The following is a 19,569-nucleotide window of genomic DNA, read 5'->3' as shown; positions in this document are numbered from 1 at the left end:
TGTAAATTTTTACTGCCTCTACGTACAACGGAATATATAAAGGCTCTGAGCCGCTGAAAGCAGACTATTTCCATGCTACCTATCACTCGAATTCTCTCTCTTTGTAGCAAACAGTAATAGAACACGAATGAGCCAGGAGCTATGCTAGATGCTGAAGACATAAAGTTGAATAAGGCACAATAACTTCCCTGGGGAAGGTTATTGAGATTTTCCTAGATTTTGTCTTGCGATGGTTTCACTCCGACCACCGCACCTACGCCATCTCCTTGGCCCCGCCCACAGAGTTGCATCATCCGTTTGGCTCCGCCCCCAACGACGGGGCCCTGTCACACTAAGGGGCGGGGCCAGCAGCTTTCACCCAGGCTCCCACGCGCGCAGCAGAGACAGTGACGTGAGGCAGGCGCGGACCTTCGTAGCGGCTGAGGCTCTGTGGACAGACCCCTTCCCTTCTCCGCGGCTGGAGTTCCTGGCGTCACTGAGCATCTGCGCGCGGATTTCCACAGCCCCGGTTCCGGTCCGCGAGTGCCTGGTAGCCGCGCACCACCTTCGCCCAGCGCCATGGCCGCGGCCGGTGGGCCCGGAGCGGACAGACGCTGTCCTCTTCTCTGCCTCCTTTTGCTTCTGATCGCAGGCCCTGCCCTGGGCTGGAACGACCCTAGTGAGTGCTGTCTTCACTCGCCCCTTCCTGCCGCCTTGAGCCTGCTCTGGGAGGCCCCGCGGGCGACCATTTTCGTTCCCTTGAGATTTGCTGCCCTAATTCCTCATTTTCATCCCCTTCACTATTCATCGGTGCCCTGAGTGGCGCCTTTTCTCTTCCCAGACCTCCGACGGGAGAGCGGGGACTGTTGGGGAGTTGGTGGGACGGAACGACTCTGTATTCTTAACGTCCCCTTCCTTCCTTCTCTGGACTCCTAGAGTTTGTCCGGCGTCACTTTGCTCGGGCAACGGCCCACATCCGGGTGTCTGGCGGGGAAAGCTCGAGGCTCACCTGCGCTTCTTGCTTTGTCGTCAGGGCTATCTGATGTCGCTGGCTGTTGTCATGGCTGCCTGTTGCTAAGGCTGGCAGTTTCCTTGACACCGGCAGCGTCTGAGTCACACTTAAGGGACAGGGCAGCAAGCCTGTAGGTAGGTTAGCAGATCATATATTTGAGCTTAACTCATGCTTCTTATTGTGACCATTATAGTGAAGCACATTGCGTTACGCTAGCTCTTACTGTTTTTCACCATATTCTAGAATTTAAGAAGTATTTTCATCTTATAATTCTTTTGTGATGGAACATGATAAGTGATTTTTAGGGAAAAGGTTCTTTTATATTACTATGTTATTAGACTTCTCTAACGAATTTTTGTGGGATCAATAATATTGTAATTAATATATGTACAAGTGTGTATATATATCACATACATACAGATTTCCACTTAATAAATGATGTGTGCTGTTAAATTGGAATTAAAGTATGACTTTTAAACGTTTAAAATTCCATTTTTGCTCTAAGGAGTAAAGATGTTAAGGCTGGTGGGAAGTGTACCAATATTGCATTTGTGATTTGGTGATAGGAAATGCCTATGTTTTTTAACTTAAGCAGCAGATTTTCTCCCCCCCCCCCACTCCTATTTTCCATCCTTTTACTCTATTTCCTAGGAAATTTTTTCATCTTTAACTTTTAATAGTTACTATTGAGTTTTTCATCTCAGCTGCCCTAATTTGAATTTCCAAGATCTCTTGTTTTGTTCTCTGAGTGTTCTTTTATAACTTTGAGGATATCATAGCTTTAAAAAATTTTTAAAAAGTTTTCTTCTCTCAGTATAGTCTCTCTTTCCTCCAAAGTGTTTTTGTGGTGGTTGTATTCCATGTTAGGGGCTTTCCACATAATTTTTAGTAATTCCTGGCTATCTGCTCTAAATCAAGGGTGGGAACCAAAAAGCTGATTGGAAGCTATTAGTAATTAGTGTATGATTACTGCTTTTGAATTTTATTGTGGGGTGACCTAGTGACTATAGGGATGCTTGGGTAGTTCTTCGTTTGGGAACTCCTGATGTTGGTATATTTAAATATTTCTTTTTTGGTTAGGTTACAAAGGAAATGGTTGCTAGTGTTTTGTGAACCAGGTGGGGAAAGAGGTTCATGCTTTCAGCATTCAGAGTCATGCAGTTACTTGGAATCCCTTTTATGTTTTTGTACCTATGCCCTCTATTGTGCTAGATATCCCCTAGTACAGAGCTCTAGGGTTTTACCATCTCCAGACATTTTCCTAGGTGGAGAAGGGGTGTGGCAGCAGCACAGAGTTGGGGATGTAGCTTCTTTTCAGGAAGCTTTGACCTGCCAATTCCTGTTTTTATTATTATTATTTTTAGGGCTTCTATTATTTATGTCAGATTGGTTCTCAGTTTTCTGCCCTCCTGGTCTGGCATTTGGCTTTTATTTCCGTCTACTCACCTACCATTATACCACCTCCTGTAGGCTTGCACCTTTCCAAATTCTGTTGCCATCTCCTTTTTTGTTTTACTTGACGTTGTTCGTTCACATCATCAAAACAATCAATTTATTATAGTTTTAGTGAAATTTGGGTGGCAGCAAATTCTGATAATTTGACATGCTGAATATAGGAAATTAGGTGCTAACAAAATGGTAGAAAGTGATGCCTGCCACATACAGCACTGAAAAGTGGGTTGCTTACATCAAGCCTCTTGACATCCATGGACTTAATTATGGGGTACTGGAACACTGTCAGGAAAACCCAGAGACCCCACAGCTGCTTGCTCGCCAAAGGACACACACAGCAGTCTGCTTGCCACACCTGCCTTGAGTTTCTGTTATGGGAACTACAGCTTCAAGAGTTTTTGGAATCCTTTTAGCTTTGCAAGGAGGCTATTAGTTTGAGGGTGAAATGGCTTTGAATGAACCATTCCACAGTCATCTTCCATCATAATATAAGGGTGATAAGTAGGAAGACTGTTTATTTTCCAATAACACTTTAAAATTCATTTATGTACATGAACGCCAGACATAATTTCCTTGTCTTGATTTTTTATTCTTAAACCTCTTGGTCAGTGTGATTTTTAATTTCTAAAACAGTTTAAATGTTTTTAATTTTAAAGTTGTGAAATATTTTAAATATTTAAACATGTACACAATGAACACCCATATATACCCACCACCCATTTTTATTGAATCTTCACATTTTATCATATTGGCAGCAAATCTCCCCACCCCCAAAGTATTAAAACATTAGGGATAGAGAGCTAGCTAAAGCTTCTTCTCCCCATCTCTCCTCAGAGATACACATCTGAATTTGGAGTTTAATTATTCTTATAATTATTTTCATACTGTCATTATATATACATTATTATGTAAACATTAACAGTATGTAGTACTGTTTTGCTTGTTTTCAAGGTTTATGTAATTCTGTCATACTAAACATTCTGCAATTGGATTTTGCTTAAAATGTTGTTACTATTTCTAGTCTGATTCATGAGTTCCAGTTCACTCATTTTAACTATTGTAGAATATTCCATGGTATGAATAAGGCAAAATTTTATTAAGCCATTCACTTGTTAACATTTAAGTCTTTAAATGTGCTTCAGGAACATTGATGTACATTTTTTGCAATTTTAATTAACCATTGATGTTGTTGTACAATAGTATATTTCAGTATGGAAGCAGTTTAGGGGGTATCCATCCTGAAATGATGAAGGGGGCCTTAAAGGTGTGACCACCTGAATTTTGTGCAAGAAGCTGAAAGTTGTTGGTATGGCTTTGGGAGAGTGTTTCATCTCTTTCTTAGCCATCCTCAAAAGGCGAGAAAGACCCTTACTTTTCAGAGTATTTAATATGACAAGAGTTTTATTTGATTACTTTTCTAAGTTTGGCAAGATATTTACTATATGATTATCTGTGTTCTTACGATTTCAGACAGAATATTGTTGCGGGATATACAAGCTCTTACCCTCCACTATGATCGCTATACCACCTCCCGTAGGCTGGATCCAGTTCCACAGCTGAAATGTGTTGGAGGCACAGCTGGATGTGATACTTATATCCCAAAAGTTATACAGTGCCAGAACAAAGGCTGGGATGGTTACGATGTACAGGTAATATTCATTACATTGATGTCCGTCTAAATGGGATTTTTATTTAATGAAGTGTTTATTGGGACATTATTCAATATTTTAGGGAAGCATATATAGAAAATCTCAGTTTAACCTAAAATATATGGACATAAATCAGTCATTTATTCTCTGGAAGAAACATGCTCCAAAAGAAATGAACTGATTTTAAAGCCTGGAAATATTTATTGTAATTTTGTCCCATAATTTTCTTCTAAGACGTTAGGAAATTTTCAAAGCTTTTCACACACTTGGGGGGAGTAGGGGATTTCTCCTGGGTGTCATTTTTATGTCATTCCTTAAGGAATACCAACCTGCCCTTAAGAAGTAAAGTTAAGGTGATAAGGAATTGTAGGTTGTAAATGGGGTATATGTGTCCCTTTTGTGCTTCACACACTTGATTCTAAAGTTGTTTTAGAGCTGAGGGTGGCTGCTCCTGAACAAAAGCATTTCTGTGGGCTTTATTTGTTGTCTCTGGGACTCTGGCATTTTGTACTTAGGTTGGACCATCTTTTTCAAGTTCCAAAATTTATTCTTTAGAAATTTATTGAATGAATTCATTTTAAATCAGTACTAATATATTTCTACTTTGTATTCTGCCTGCTTTCAAAAGAATTTAAGATAGTTGGTTATTTGCAAGAAACTTGTGTTGACAATTGCCACTTCCATCAGCATGATAATTATTCATGGTCTGTGAACCATGGGGTCACGGTTCAATTCCCAGTTGGGGTATGTTGCCTGGGTTGCGGGCTTGATCCCCAATGTGGGGCGTGCCGGAGGTGGCTGATCATTGATGTTTCTGTCTCTCTCTCCCTCTTCCTTCCTTTCTGAAATCAATGAAAATACATTGAAAAAAACCCCACAAGAAAAAACAACATAAAAACCCAGTGGTCTGTGCAGTTCAGAGTTTATATTTAGTAGGTAATACTTATTTCACAACATTTTTTCCTATTACTGCTAACTGAACCACAGAATCGTCAGGTTAAAGCAGAGTCCCACTTTCATTTTGTATTTACAGTCTGTTGGACTGTTAAGAGGTAGAACATTAACATCACCAGTACCTTCAAGGCCTCTAGCTTGTTCTCCTCCCAACACAGAAATACTTATTGTCCTGAACTTTATAATTTCTTTGCTTCATTTTGCAGTTTTATGGCAGTTAGATAACCCAAATGATAATACATTAAGTGAAAAAAAATCTTTTGGTTCTAATAACTTATTTCTGCTTTTCTTCACAGTGGGAATGTAAGACTGATTTAGATGTTGCATACAAATTTGGAAAAACTGTGGTGAGCTGTGAAGGCTATGAATCCTCTGAAGACCAGTATGTACTAAGAGGCTCCTGTGGCTTGGAGTATAACTTAGATTACACGGAACTTGGCCTGAAGAAATTGAGAGAGTCTGGAAAAAACAATGGCTTTAACCAGTTCTCTGATTATTATAAAAGCAATTCCAGTGGCATCAGTGGACTGATTACCATCGTGGTGTTACTTGCTATTGCCTTTGGAGTTTATAAGTTGTTCCTTGGTGGTGGTCAAGATTCTCCTCCACCATACTCTGAGAATCCTCCGTTTTCTCCCGGTTTTCAGGGATTCACCAACTCAGCAGGACCCCCTCCCCCGGGCTTTAAGTCAGGGTTCACAGGTATGTTTGCTGAGGCAGTGGCACTAAGTAGGGTAGGTGTGAGGTATGAATCCTGTGCAGTTTCTGAAATAAGAAAATGGTTGCCACAGGGAAACCAAGCAGATTTGTCTTTGCATTTTATTTTTTATGTTCAACTTTTATCTTTTTTATTTTGTTTCTCTATAAGGATATTTGTGATTACTATTTTAAGGATTCGTGATTAAATTATGAATTATAAAAATTATATAAATTATAAATTATAAATCATCTTAATCAGAAAAACTTGATCAGATTTGGTAAAAAGCATTTACCTTTTTTAATTTTTTTTTTTAATTCTCACCTGAGGGTGTTTTTCCATTGATTTTTAGAGAGAGTAGAAGAGAGGTGGAAAGACAGAGAAATATTGATGTGAGAGAAACATTGATTGGTTGCCTCTTGCACGTGCCCCAACCAGGACCTGGGCCAGAGAGGAGCCTGCAACTGAGGTACACGCCCTTGACCGGAATAGAACCCGGGACCCTTCAGTCCGCAGGCTGATGCTCTATCTACTGAGCCAAACCGGCTAGGGCTTTAAACGTTTACCTTGAACTCTTGTCCCACACCATACATAAAAATTTATTCAGGTATTATAGATCTCAACATAAAAGGTAAAACAATTAAGTTTCAAGATAAAAATGTAGGAAAAAATATACATATATATTGTTTTTTGTAGGAAAATATTTGTCATGATCTTGGGATAGGCAAAAATATCTTAGAACACAAAAAATACCATCCATGAAAGAAAAGATGGATAAATTAGACTATTTAAATTAAGAATGAAAAGGCAAGCTACATACTTGGAGAAAATATTTATAAGACACATATCCAACAAAGGGTGCATATCTAGAATATATAAAGAACTACAAATCTAAGAAATTCACTTTTAACAATTGACAGGATTTGAACAGATATGTTATAATTAAGAGGATATCCAGATATCCAATAAAAATATGAAAAGGTGTTTAGCATTATTAATCTGGAAAATGCAGATTAAAAGCATAGTGAATTCATTATTATCCACTATACTAGTAATGGCTAACATTATATACTAAGTAGTCAACTGAGGGTAGTCAGCTAGAACTTGCTGGTAGGAGTTAGAATGGTAAAACACACTGGAAAACTCAATATCTCCTAAATGTACACCTACTCTATGACCCAGCAATTCCATTCCTTGATACATACCAAAGAGAAATGCATGTATACATACACAAAATATCATGCACAAGAATGTTCATAGCAGTTTTATGCACAGTAACTGAAAACTAGAAATGGGATGTCCATAAACATTAGAATGAGACAAATTGTGCTTTCTTTTATCATAATGGAATACCACACATTATTTTTTAAAAGCCCAAAACCTAATATATACAATAGTAGGATTGACTCTCATAGACGTGATATACCAGACACAAAAGAGTGCCTACCATATGATTCCATTTATAAAGAATGCACGTATGGCTAAAACTAAAGTTTGGTGAAAGAAGTCAGAGAAAGGCTTATCTCTGATGTGGGAGGGTATCTATTGGGAATGGTCATGAGGAGGAAGCCTTCTGCGTGCTAGAAATGTTTTACTGATGTGAGTAGTAGTTACATGTGTAAATACTTATGTATGAATTTATTACATTTCACATGTTTGATTTGCATACTTTATGTATGTTATACATTAATTTAAAAAAAGTTCCTCTGCGCAGAAGATACCTTTTTGGTTCCTTTAAGACCTGACTTCCCAACTGATACAAATATCTGGCTGTCTCCACTTGGGTTCCTCCATTAGACACTCAAGCATAGCTGTCACCTGGAGCTTTTAGAAATGTTCACGATGCAGAAGGGAAGTAACTGATAAGTGGGAGTCATCTTCTAGTAGCTCATTTTAAGCAGGGCAAATGTGACCTTATAGGAAGACCCCTCATCCTAAAATAAATCGTTAGTTATAAACCCATATTTTACTAAAACACTTTTTGAATGCAACTTGTTTATAGGTTGAGGCCTGAGTACTAGTGAAAAATAGTACTACAGACAATGTGGCAAAGGGCTGGGGCGGGGGGTGGAGGCTGAGTGGAGTGGGGCATGGGGGACATCTGTAACAGTGTCAACAATAAAAAATAGTACAGATGAAATAATTGAAATACCCCATTATCTTTGGTTCTATAGGCTATGTTTTGTTTAAATGAGGATACTTAATAAATAATTTTTATTTCTAGGAACGCCTGGTGCAACTTACGGTTTTGGGAGTGCTTTCACAGGGCAACAAGGAAACGCAAATTCGGGACCAGGTTTCTGGACTGGCTTGGGAACTGGAGGAATACTAGGATATTTGTTTGGCAACAATAGGTAGGCTTTGCATTTATCTCACTTGGTCGTTAATTCAAATCTTCTTTAGAGAGTTCTTTGTTTTGCTTATAGTTTGACTGGATTTGATAAGAAAAATAAATTATGATGAATTACCTTTATTTAACCAGGTTCTTTGGTGATGGGGAAAGGTATACTATATGTGCCGTGATCAGTATTGTGTATGTTATTTTCTTGTATTTCTTCTTCCTATGTCATTCTTTTTTTTTTTTAAATATATATATTTTATTGATTTTTTTTACAGAGAGGAAGGGAGAAGGATAGAGAGTTAGAAACATCGATGAGAGAGAAAAATCGATCAGCTGCCTCCTGCACACTCCCCACTGGGGATGTGCCCACAACCAAGGTACATGCATGCCCTTGACCGGAATTGAACATGTCCGCAGGCCGACGCTCTATCCACTGAGCCAAACCAGTTAGGGCTCCTATGTCATTCTTATAGATAACATGAGATAGGAAAAAGATTTTACTTGACATCTGAGAAAATAATTAGGCAGGAAAGAACAATATTTGGGGAACAGTTAGCAATTCTGGTTTAGTAGGAGAATGATAGAAGTAAGGTTGGAAGAAACTTAGGGCCAGATTTTGGAATGTCTTCAATATTATTGGTAGTTTAAGTTTAGATTTTACTCAAGTTTGAATTCAGAAAGAAAGCTGTTTCTCCCTTTTATTTTCTTGCCCCATGGCAATGACCATAACAATATCAGAAATATAAAACAGTATTTAATTCATGTTAATCCTAATATACCAGAATATTGAAGAAAAATATGATAAATATTTTTATCTGATAGTGTAGGGGTAGGAAGGTATTTAAAAATTAAAGGCACAAGAAAAATACTTGAGCCCTAATCAGTTTGGCTCAGTGGATAGAGCGTTGGCCTGCGGACTCAAGGGTCCCAGGTTCGATTCCGGTCAAGGGCATGTACCTTGGTTGTGGGCACATCCCCAGTAGGGAGTGTGCAGGAGGCAGCTGCTTGATGTTTCTCTCTCATCGATGTTTCTAACTCTCTATCCTTCTCCCTTCCTCTCTGTAAAAAATTAATAAAAATACATTAAAAAAAAAAAAAAGAAAAATACTTGATACACTTTTATGTCTTTATAGGGCAGCAACACCCTTTTCAGACTCATGGTACCACCCATCTTATCCCTCATACTCCAGCACAGGAAATAGCCGTGCTTATTCCCCGCGTTGTGGAGACTCCGGTAACTATTCAGCATGTTCAAGTTCAGAGACAAAAACCAGAACAGCATCAGGTAAGAGCAAAAATATAGAAGTTCAGAAGATGATTAACTATATATTTAGCAGTCATGGTTTTATTTGGTATACACACCAGAAATATTAATAGCACAATTAACTGAAATTAAAATATAATTCAAATTCATCCTTTTCTTGCACGTCTAAACGTTCTTTAAAAATCAAACAAAGATTTGATTTAAACTTCTGCCACTAACCAAGGTTTTAACTGAAACCTTCCTGGACATTGGTTTCCATATTTGCTTAATTGTGTGATATCTAGGGATCCTTTAAGCTCTAAAACGGAATTTTCCAGGTAGAAATGTGAACTTTTAAAGTTCAGTAAAACTCAGTAAAAATTGAGCCATATTTTAAGTAATTGTCAAGATTTTGATTATAATGTTACAGTTGCTAAGAGGACATTTTGCAAAAAGCAAAGATTCTTAAAAACAACTATTTAAACATCCAGCTAATTAGCAGAGAATGGGAGGTGGTAGGTAATGAGGCAATAATGGGATGCTGTGTATCGAGTGTCTTCTTCAGCAGGGGGAAGTTATAGAACAATGATTAATTCTTGAAATTGGTAGAATATATTTAAATATGTTTTGAAATGTAAGAGTGGAATCCTAATGCTGCTGTGAATATAAATTAATACAATCACTTTGAAAAACTGTTTGGCATTACCTAATTAAACCCAAGACTCAGCAGTTTCACTCTCAGATTTATAGTAACAGAAATGCATATGCTTGTATACCAAAAGATATGTACAGGAATGTTCATAGCATCCCTATTCATAATAGCCTCTTACTGGACTACCCATCAGCAATAAAATGGGCGAATAAATTGAATTATTCATACTATGGACTACTGTGCAACAGTAAGAATGAATACATAGTTGTATCCAATAATGTGGGTAGGTTTGCCAAATAGAAAGAAAGAAACTAGGCACAAAAGAATATATACGATAGGATTACAACATTCATATTTATAAATATACCTGTTTAAAAACAAGCAAGACTAACCTATGGTGTTAGATGCTAAGGTTGTAATTGGAGGATATATAAAAATGTAACTACATAGGACATGACAAAAGAAAACTCATTCTCAGTGGAAACAAAAATTATAAAAACCATAAATATCAACTAGAAATGTATGGGACTTATATGAAGAAAATCATAAAACATTACCAAATAACTTAAAGGAAACCTGAAAAAAATCAAGAGACTTTTCAGGTGGGAACACTGTCATTTTGTAACCTGTTAGCACGTGTGCATGTGTGGCCATTGGAAAGTCTGAAACTCTCCCCACATTATTTCTATTTATCCCTGGAGTTGTGAGAGGTGGTAGGACATAGCTTGGGCTCTATTGGCTTCCCTGCTTTTTGGCTTAGACTTTGAGTATTGCCTGAACCACATTGGCCCCAACATAGACTACATCTTTGGTTTACTGGACTAAAGGTTATTCGCTGCAAGCAACTTGAGTAGACTTGATGATGAAAGGATGATGGGGAGGGCTGTTTTGGGGAGGAGCTGCACTTTATCGTGCATAGCCCTCTTCCATCAGGGCTCACATTCCTTCCCGCATGTCTCTTTTATTCACTTGCTAACAATAAAATGTATTACGTTGTAATTTTATAAGCAATTCTGGTGCATTTAAAATATAATATAAATTTTACTTTTCTCATTTAGGATATGGCGGTACCAAAAGACGATAAGAAAGTAAAAAGTTGAAGTCAAACACTGGACGCAAAATTTCTGACTTTTCATCACTTCTCTTAAAAAGTGCTACCAGCTAACAACTGGGAAAGGGAATATTAAAACATTCTGTGGTGTTTTGTCTTGTGTAGCTTTTTGTATTTTATCATTTAGTGAAACTAAGAGTTGATAATGTGACAAAATACTTATGTAGAAAATTGTATTAGTGTAACATGCAGATATTATAGTTTTTGAAAGTGATGATTACTGTAGAATGCTGAAAATGTATTGTTTAATTTCTAAAAACTGATGCCATGAGAAGCATTAAGAATGAAAGCTTTATACCAACAAACACTGAGTATATAAAATTTCAATCTGGTTTTTGTTCATGATTCATAACCTCATAGAAACAGTAATATATTTGGTATTCAGTATTTGGTGTTTGCTGTTCTTCAAATATTTAAACCAAGCTTTGAACTACTATACTAACTTGTGGGATTCGAACTATTATACTAATTTGTGGGAGTTGATCACTTTGAGCTCAGGAGCTTTGAATCCTTCCATGGTGGTGGGGTTCTGTTGAGAATTACCTTTGTTAGGAAAAGGTAGGAAAAAAATAAGTATCTAGAAGTTTGTTGTGAATGATTGTGTGCTGATAAAAATTCTTTTTTTTTTTCTTTTTTTGAAATATATTTTTATTGATTTCAGAGAGGAAGGGAGACAGAAACATTAAGGATGAGAGAGAATCATTGATCGGCTGCCTCCTGCATGCCCCCTACTGGGGATCAAGCCCACAACCAGGCATGTGCCCATGACTAGAATCCAATGCAGGACCCTTCAGTCTGCAGGCCTACCCTCTATCCACTGAGCCAAACCGGCTAGGGCCCCAAAATTTTTCTTAAAGGCAACTATCCTACCTCCAGTCAATCCAATTTCCCCCTCCCCAGTTCCAGTGCAAGAGTCCTGAGAGACAGTTTCACAGAGAAAAAGTACAGGTCATTGGCTTAGGGGAGTCCCTACTGCCTCGATCAGATAGAAGTTGAGTAAAATTTTTCACCTCAAAAAACTCAGTCCAATCCAGTATGCCCTCCAGAGCCCGGTCATCTCGTTGTTTATTTCAAGATCATTAATTACATGGAATTTCTCTGGAGGGTAGATTCTCTTTCTGGAAATCTTCAATATATTTCATAGAAGAGAGTCAGATGTCCTACACAAGATCTCTTCTTTCCAACTAGACCTAATTTCTTTTGTGGAGGGAAGGAGAGACAGATGAAAATGAAAAGGGACAGAGAGAAAAGTCCCTTAATTTGGTGTTAGTGCCAAGGACTATGGTTGGGAAGTTCTCTATCTCACCATTTAGAAGTGAACAAAGCTCAGTTGAAGTGAGTCAGAGGCTGGAGTTGCTCTCCTCACATTCTACATCTACATCTTCACTGCTGGAGTCTGAGGACCCACTGCCTTCTGCCTTTCCCCCATCTTCCTTATTTTCATCAGATCCCTGCGAAGTCTCTGATGACTCCATCCCTGGATCCTGCAGCTCCTGCTCCTGTGCAAGCCCTTCTTGCAGAGTCTTTGCAAATGGAGACTGCACATCTGTCCTGATGATCTTGGGGTCTGGGCCTCCACGCATGTTCATGATCTTACGCTTCCCAGAGGGTCTCTCTCTGTAGGCAGCATACTCTTCAGGAGACAGACTCTTGAGCCAGTGCTCCAGGTCCACCTTGTACTGTTTCTGCAGCTCCTCAGCCTGCTTCTTATAATGCTCTCTCTGGCTCCTTGGGACACGCTGCCAGCGTCTGCTAATCTCCACCATGCGCTCCCTCAGGGGCAGGCCTTGCAGCTCCCTACTGGACCATAAATCCTGGTGGAACTTCTGGTATTCGTTCATGGGGGGCTTCTCCGGCTCTCCATGGAATTTTATCTCCTCCGAAAAATCGTTTTCTGGGAAAGACTTCAGTTCTTTCCCATTTCCCTGAAACTTCTTGGGGGCTCTGGTTGAGCTCCTTTTGGGGACAACCAATGTCTTGGAGTTCTGCACAGGCTCAGGGTGGTCCTTCCTGAACTGAGCCAGTTTCTCCTGAAACTCCTGTTTCTCTTTCTGGAAATCTTGAATATATTTCAGCTTCATCTCCTCTGGGAGCTTCTTGTATTTCTCAGAAATGACCTTGGTCAGCTCCTGGTTCTTGAGTTTGGGGTGCATTTGGGAATACTTGAGCTGCTTCTCCTTTTCTTCTTTTTTTCTTAAATTGAGAACTAATACTTGGTGTACTAAATGAGGTAGATAATTCTCTTCACTTTGTAACCTGTAAACTTTAATATGAACTTTAATTTTAACTTTGATTGTTGGGACAGGAGGCTAATGCTTTTTCCATCCTTGTAACTAACTGCCCAAATTGCTCAATTGGATTGATAGACACCTTGCGTCTATCATCAATTGCCTTCTTCATGTTATCAGGTGTTACATTATACAGTCTCTGAAGATCGTTAAAGTCGACTTCTCGCTGATTATTTCTCTTGAATGGTGGCTCAGCAACGGCATCTTCCACTTCTTTATCACTGAGCAGGGCCATTGAATCTTTTGTGGTTCTGTAGTCTTTAAATGTACTGTCTAGCCGCCTTTTCCTTGCAGCAGCTGCCTTGAAGAGGTTGGGATAATGAGCTGGAGAAATCGTATCATGGTCATCCAACTTAAGCACCTTCACATAGGGAAACATCTTTTGGGAATGCTTTTCCTTCAGTGCCTTTTCTGCTTCTCCTAACAGCACAGCTTCATGAGCTACATAAGGTAGGAGCATAGCATCTGACAGCCCTTCATTGATCAAAGCTTTCATGGTCACATAGGGTGTCATCTCTGCATATGATGCAAACAATTTCAACTGAGCAACAAATCCTCTCGCTGTAAGTCCTGGCAGGTCCTTATTTTCTGCAAACAGTAGGGCATTTAAAACGATAACATCAAGCCCTTCTGAGCTCATCCAAATAGCTGCTTCACGGAAATCTAAGGCTGGATCCAAGTCTATTGTAGGTGCCTGGGTCCCCGGGAATACAGTAGCATGAAGAGCGTTGAATCTCTTTATTTAGGATGTGAGATTCTGTTGTGGTCTACGTGCCACATAATAAATGAGTGCTAGAGCTGTCTTTATGACAGTCTTTATTCCAATACTCTTTACTTGATAATCTTCAGGTCCCCATTTCACAAACTCTCCCTTGGTATCTTTCCCACGGTTTCCGCGTATTTTCTCCAATTATTTCCGCTGAGTTCGTAGAGATTTGGAAATGTTGCTAATAGACAAGTGGTGGTGATTGAAATACCTTTTCCCACGGTCACGGGCTTCATCTTTGGTACGTCTACGAGACCACACGCTGCTGCTGACAGTACGATGTCACAAGAAGGTAAATAAACATCTATTTGGTCACCACTAACCATTTCCTCATATTTCGCCATGGTTCTGAGCCGCTTCTCCTTGAAGAAGTGGAGGTAAGCAGTGAGGGGCTGCTGGGCATGTCTGGATGTTTCTTGAATTTTTTGCTTTTGTAAGAATTTTAACATGTTCCTTAGCTTCCAGGACTAATTCTTTCAGAGTGCGAATCTTTCTCAATTTATAAGAAATCTCTAACCATTTGAGTTTGCACATTTCTCCAGAAAAATCTTTAAAAGCTACTTTTCCCCAGTCCATATGTGACTAGGTTGTTTTGAATGTGTGGTTGTCATTGGATGGCAGATTATTCTCCATTCTTTCCAGTAGCTGTGCAATGTCTTCTTCACACCAGTTATCTTGGCTATTAGATAATGCCATCTCTAAATCTTTGGGTCACTTGTATGGTCCTAGCTGTTTAAACATCTCAGCAGGATCTCAAACTTATTTACTCTCAATACTCCCCTGGTGAATTATGTACAAATGTGTGATTTTATGTTTCCTGCCTTCATGGCTCAGTGGTTGAATGTTGATCTATGAACCAGCAGGTCATGGTTTGATGCTAGGCACATGCACAGCTTGATCCCAGTAGAGGGCATGTGAGAAGTAGCTAATCCATAATCCTCTCCCATCATTGATGTATCTATCTCTCTCTCCCTCTCCCTTCTGTTCTTACACTTCCTTAAATCTGTGGCACGCACAATTCTTGGAGCAATCCCTTGCCTCTTGCCTCTTGTTGCCTTTTTCGTGCCCCACGTTGGGCGCCAGATGCGGGGGCCAGATGCGGCGGGGATCTCCCTTTTCCGCGTCCAGCACGGAAAGAGAGATGAATGAATTGGTTCTAAGTGGAGGCGGCCAGGGATTGAGAAATAAAAGAAAGAATGAAAGAAAGAAAGAAGACGCTGAGATAAATTTAAAAAGCTGGGAGCTGGGTGGAACCGCTGCCACCTCTGATGGAGAGGCAGGGACCTGATAAAAATTCTTGAAGTCTCCTTATTCATTTCTCAAGAAGTATAAGTTCAAATGCTTCAACCAAGGTCTTTAATAGCCAGAGCATGCAATTCTGTGTGGAACCTCAAATATTGTTGTAGCAGTTTCAGTCTTACATTAAAATGACAAAAATAAAAACAAGGGGTTTTATTCTTATTCTTTTTACCTGCTTTAGACACATACTGATGTTACCTTTTTACCATTTTCCCTAAAAATGGTTCATGCAGAAGTTCTAGCCCCCTAAACAGTAATTTCCCATGGAAATCTAGCCTTAGTTACCAGTCATTTGGTAAGTGTTCTCAAATAAGTAATTTAGAAATTGTGTGGAAGGAAGCCTCTGCTAAAAATTGCTTAAAAAAGAAAAAAAAAGAAAATTAAATCTAGCTTCCAAAGGTTGCACAGTCTTAGTTAAGCTGTAACCTTAAAGTCTCATTTTTACTTTTTAGGAACCATTTAGAAACAAACCCTTATTTAGACTTTAAAATGTGATGTAGGGAGTAGTTGGAAGGGTACTGTGAATAGAGCTATCCTTTTTTCATCAGTAAAACTTGGTAGAAATTTTTATGTTACAGAGGAAACAATTTTTCCTCAGGTTTATTGCAATAAATCCTTATCCTATATTTTTTTAGTAGAAAGAGGTGTAATAAAAGAAAATCCAGTTTATTGCCTCCCCCCCCCCCCATTTGCTTATTGCTTGCTTATTTTTTTTTTGCTACAGGAATTGATAATCTTGCATTGAATAGGTTTTACTTGGAGAGCAAAGTGAAAAATTTTAACTTAGAACTGCTATAGTTTGGGCTGATAATAGTGATCTGAACATTAAATTTGCTGTTCTTAAAACACTCTGCTCAGATTTCTATTTTTTTAAAAAAATATATATTTTATTGATTTTTTACAGAGAGAAAGGGACAGGGATAGAGAGTTATAAACATCAATGAGAGAGAAACATCAGTCAGCTGCCTCCTGCACACCCCCTACTGGGGATGTGCCCGCGACCAAGGTACATGCCCTTGACCGGAATCGAACCTGGGACCCTTGAGTCCACAGGCCGACGCTCTATCCACTGAGCCAAACCAGCTGGGGCTCAGATTTCTATTTTTGAATACGTTATTGTAAATCACTGGGATCATAGGAAAATAATGAGTGAATATAGAGTTAACTAAATTGGTGGCTCAGACTCCTCTCAAATCCTAGGGTGTTCTTTGAGGCTCTTTCAGAGTCTGCCTGGAGGGAAGATAAGAAAAGAAGCTGAGTGTGTAGGGCTTAAGATCCTTTCCTCACCCCCCCCCATATTTTTACACTTCCTTGTTATTTATGGAAAAGATTCTGAGGTATTACCTTCAAAATCTAAGACTCGGAGACCAAAAGACAGTTTGACTGGATCCCGAGTTGATGGCCCAGGGAAGTCCTTCAGTTGGGAGCTCAGTGTGCCTGGGAGGGCATGAAGAGGAGGTGAAAGGGAGCTAAGATAAGTTTTACTCACGAGGATTCAGCAGAACTTTTTGGATGTTAGGGTGAGATTTTTTATTTTTTAGCCAGTTATGTTACTCTAGTACTGGGCATGGTTCCCTCTGCAGCTCCTTGATCTCTACCATTCTGACTCCTGTCCTCTAAGACTGGCTTAAGTTTTTTTAAAAAATACAGACAGTCCTCATGTTTACGTCGGACTCGACCTACGTCATTTCGTGGTTACATTGCCATCTCCCATTTATTTATATAAAAAAAGTTATGTCATTTTGATGTATGTACATATGTGCATTATGTTTTTTTTTATTTACCACAAGTAAAGGTCAGTAATTGTTATCGTGCTTTTAAATTTTTTTTACTGTTTCACTTCATTACTGCTGTGTATGTGCTCCATGTGAGTGACGTAGGTGCTTATGTAGGTGGGTTCCGACTTATGGCGAAAATTGGATCTCTGATGTAACCTGAGGACCTACTGTATATATTGATTTCAGAGAGGAAGGGAGAGGGAGAGAGAGAGATATAGAAACATCAATGATGAGAATCACTGATCAGCTGCCTCCTGCATGCCCCCTACTGAGGATTGAGCCTGCAACCCAGGCATGTGCCCTTAACCAGAATGGAACCCGGGACGCTTCAGTCTGCAGGCTGATGTTCTGAGCCAAACTGGCTAGGGCAAGACTGGCTTAAATTTATCTATTGCTCTTCCATAACACATGGTACACTTATGATTGTACTCAGTATGTTGCACTGTAATTACCTTTTCAGTGTAGGTCTTGCTTACTGCTCTGAGCTCCTTACAGAAAAGGGGCAAATATTATTTCTTCCTGCCCATTGTGTTGTCGGAGGGTTGGTTGGGTGGAATTCTGTTCCTAGTGGGACTGGGGTTCTTGGGGTACCGCTGGAATAAGAATTTCTGGAGGCCCTCACGGGAGGATGAGATGTGGTAGAAAGCTTTATTTGCATGGAATTATATCCCTCTGTTTGCAAAGTCTCATTGTCTTTAAACCAGTCTTGGAAAATAAGCAGCTGGGGATTCAGTAGAGCTAAAAGCAGGGCCAGTGTCAGAGTTTCCATTCCATGGTGGCGCTAACTCTGGCAGAGCATCAGGCTAGCGTCTCTAGTCCATTAGTCCATTGCATGTGGGATCCACATGGCTGTGGCGTCCATATGGCTGTGGGCTACGGGGCAAGTGCACAGCGAATGAGTCCCGCAAGCCAGGAGTCAGGTGCTAGCAAGAGAGAGAGTGCTTTTTTGTTAAGTATCTTGGATTTCAAGCCCTTGCAGTGGCCATGCCGATTCTGGCTACTGACTCGCAGGTGTGACTGATGTAAGCATCTTCCCATGTCACCCAGACCTTTCTGGGCATGTGATTATTGTCCAGTCCCTTCCCCCAGCGGTCTGCAGGGAACCGACATGGGGAATATTAACGGCAGCTTCCTGGCAAAGCTGTATAAATGGCATACCTATATTATGTAGTCTCCCCTTTACTTCTTTACTGTTAAATAATGACCAGGTTATTATAATGGTTTCACTTGCAGGGAGGGTATGATCATGTGACTAAATTTTGTCAATTAGAGGCTTTTCCTTTCAGGTCTTTGACGGTAGTGGCACAAAGACCTGAGCACAATTAAGTGATTATTTCCAGTGGTGGTTCCTAGGGAGACATTTGAACTGGGTAGCTGCTGTGTGTTGTATGTCTCACCTGGGTCATGGGCTGCCTGGGGTGCCCCTGCCTGAAAACCTGCCTCTTCCTAAGCCTGGTTTGCCAGCCTTTCCATCACTCTGTGAAGTATTTGATATATATGTTAATAAATTCCTTTTCTGCCCAATTTACTAGAGTCATTTTGTTTGCTATGAAAAACTTCGTATGTATGGTGAATCTCCTGATTATTTAATTCTCAGCAACAGATTCCGGCTAATTGTAATAAAACATTGTGGTTGACTCCCAACATCTGTTCTTCCCTGTTGATTTAGTCTCTAAAGCAGTGGTTCTCAAACTGGAAGGAGCATCAGAATCACTGAAGGGTTTTGAGTATAGGTTGCTTGGCACTATCCTCCGGCCCCAAGTTTCTGGTTTAATAGGAATAATAGTTTTATGTGTCAACTTGGCTAGGTTATAGTCCCCAGTTATTCAAATACTATTCTAGGAATTGCTGTGAAGGCATTTTGTAGATGTGATTAATGTGTACAATTGGTTGACCTTAAGTGAAGGAAATTATCCTTGATGATATGGGTAATCTGATCTAGTCGGGTCGAAAGGCCTTGGGAGTAGAACTAACATTTCCTAGAGGAAATTGTACCTGGGGATGGCAACTTCTGATAAAGAGTTAGCACCTGCTCTTTCTGATGGCCTACTCTAAGGATTTTGGACTTGCTTAGCTGGGCCCCACAATTGTGTAAGCCAGTTCCTTCCAATAAATCCCTCCATATAAGTCTGCTACTGGTTCTGTTTCTCTGGTTGAACCCTGACTGATACAGATTTTGATGTTAGAAGTGATTCTGGAGAAACAGAATCTTAAGGATGAGTTTTTTGAATTGGTTCTTGGTTTTCTGGAATGTTTTCTAACCGGATTAAATTGAAAGGCACTCATGACTCTATTTCCAGTGGTAAAGGGGATTAAGGTTATTCACAGACTCAGCAACAGAGACTTGC

General features: G+C 39.6%; 2 protein-coding genes across 2 annotated transcripts; one reads left to right on the top strand and one right to left on the bottom strand.

Moving 5' to 3' along the window:
* Positions 1-317: 317 nt before the first annotated feature.
* On the top strand, positions 318-15,590 carry SARAF (store-operated calcium entry associated regulatory factor). The gene is made up of 6 exons (XM_080661427.1): positions 318-658; positions 3,914-4,092; positions 5,343-5,748; positions 7,968-8,097; positions 9,218-9,369; positions 11,038-15,590. Exons 1-6 carry the CDS (start codon positions 559-561, stop codon positions 11,061-11,063), a joined length of 993 nt encoding a protein of 330 aa, XP_080517553.1. The 5' UTR covers positions 318-558; the 3' UTR covers positions 11,064-15,590.
* Positions 12,431-14,840, bottom strand: LOC308244974 (upstream-binding factor 1-like protein 1; the record flags this gene model as incomplete). Its single annotated transcript, XM_080661428.1, is given in 5 exon segments — positions 12,431-13,258; positions 14,498-14,541; positions 14,544-14,588; positions 14,591-14,726; positions 14,730-14,840. Coding segments are annotated over 5 exon segments (1,164 nt in total).
* Positions 15,591-19,569: the final 3,979 nt, after the last annotated feature.

This window comes from Plecotus auritus (assembly GCF_963455305.1).
Source record: "Plecotus auritus genome assembly, chromosome: 3".
Taxonomy (NCBI): domain Eukaryota; kingdom Metazoa; phylum Chordata; class Mammalia; order Chiroptera; family Vespertilionidae; genus Plecotus; species Plecotus auritus.
This window is presented reverse-complemented; position numbering and strand designations above follow the sequence as displayed.

What these genes read in the sequence shown, in the direction of transcription:
- SARAF (XM_080661427.1), top strand. Translation starts at nt 559, where the DNA reads ATGGCCGCGGCCGGTGGGCCCGGAGCGGACAGACGCTGTCCTCTTCTC. An exon ending in GGGATGGTTACGATGTACAG is followed by an intron (nt 4,093 to 5,342) that starts GTAATATTCATT and finishes TTTTCTTCACAG; the next exon opens with TGGGAATGTAAGACTGATTT. An exon ending in CTTTAAGTCAGGGTTCACAG is followed by an intron (nt 5,749 to 7,967) that starts GTATGTTTGCTG and finishes TTTTATTTCTAG; the next exon opens with GAACGCCTGGTGCAACTTAC.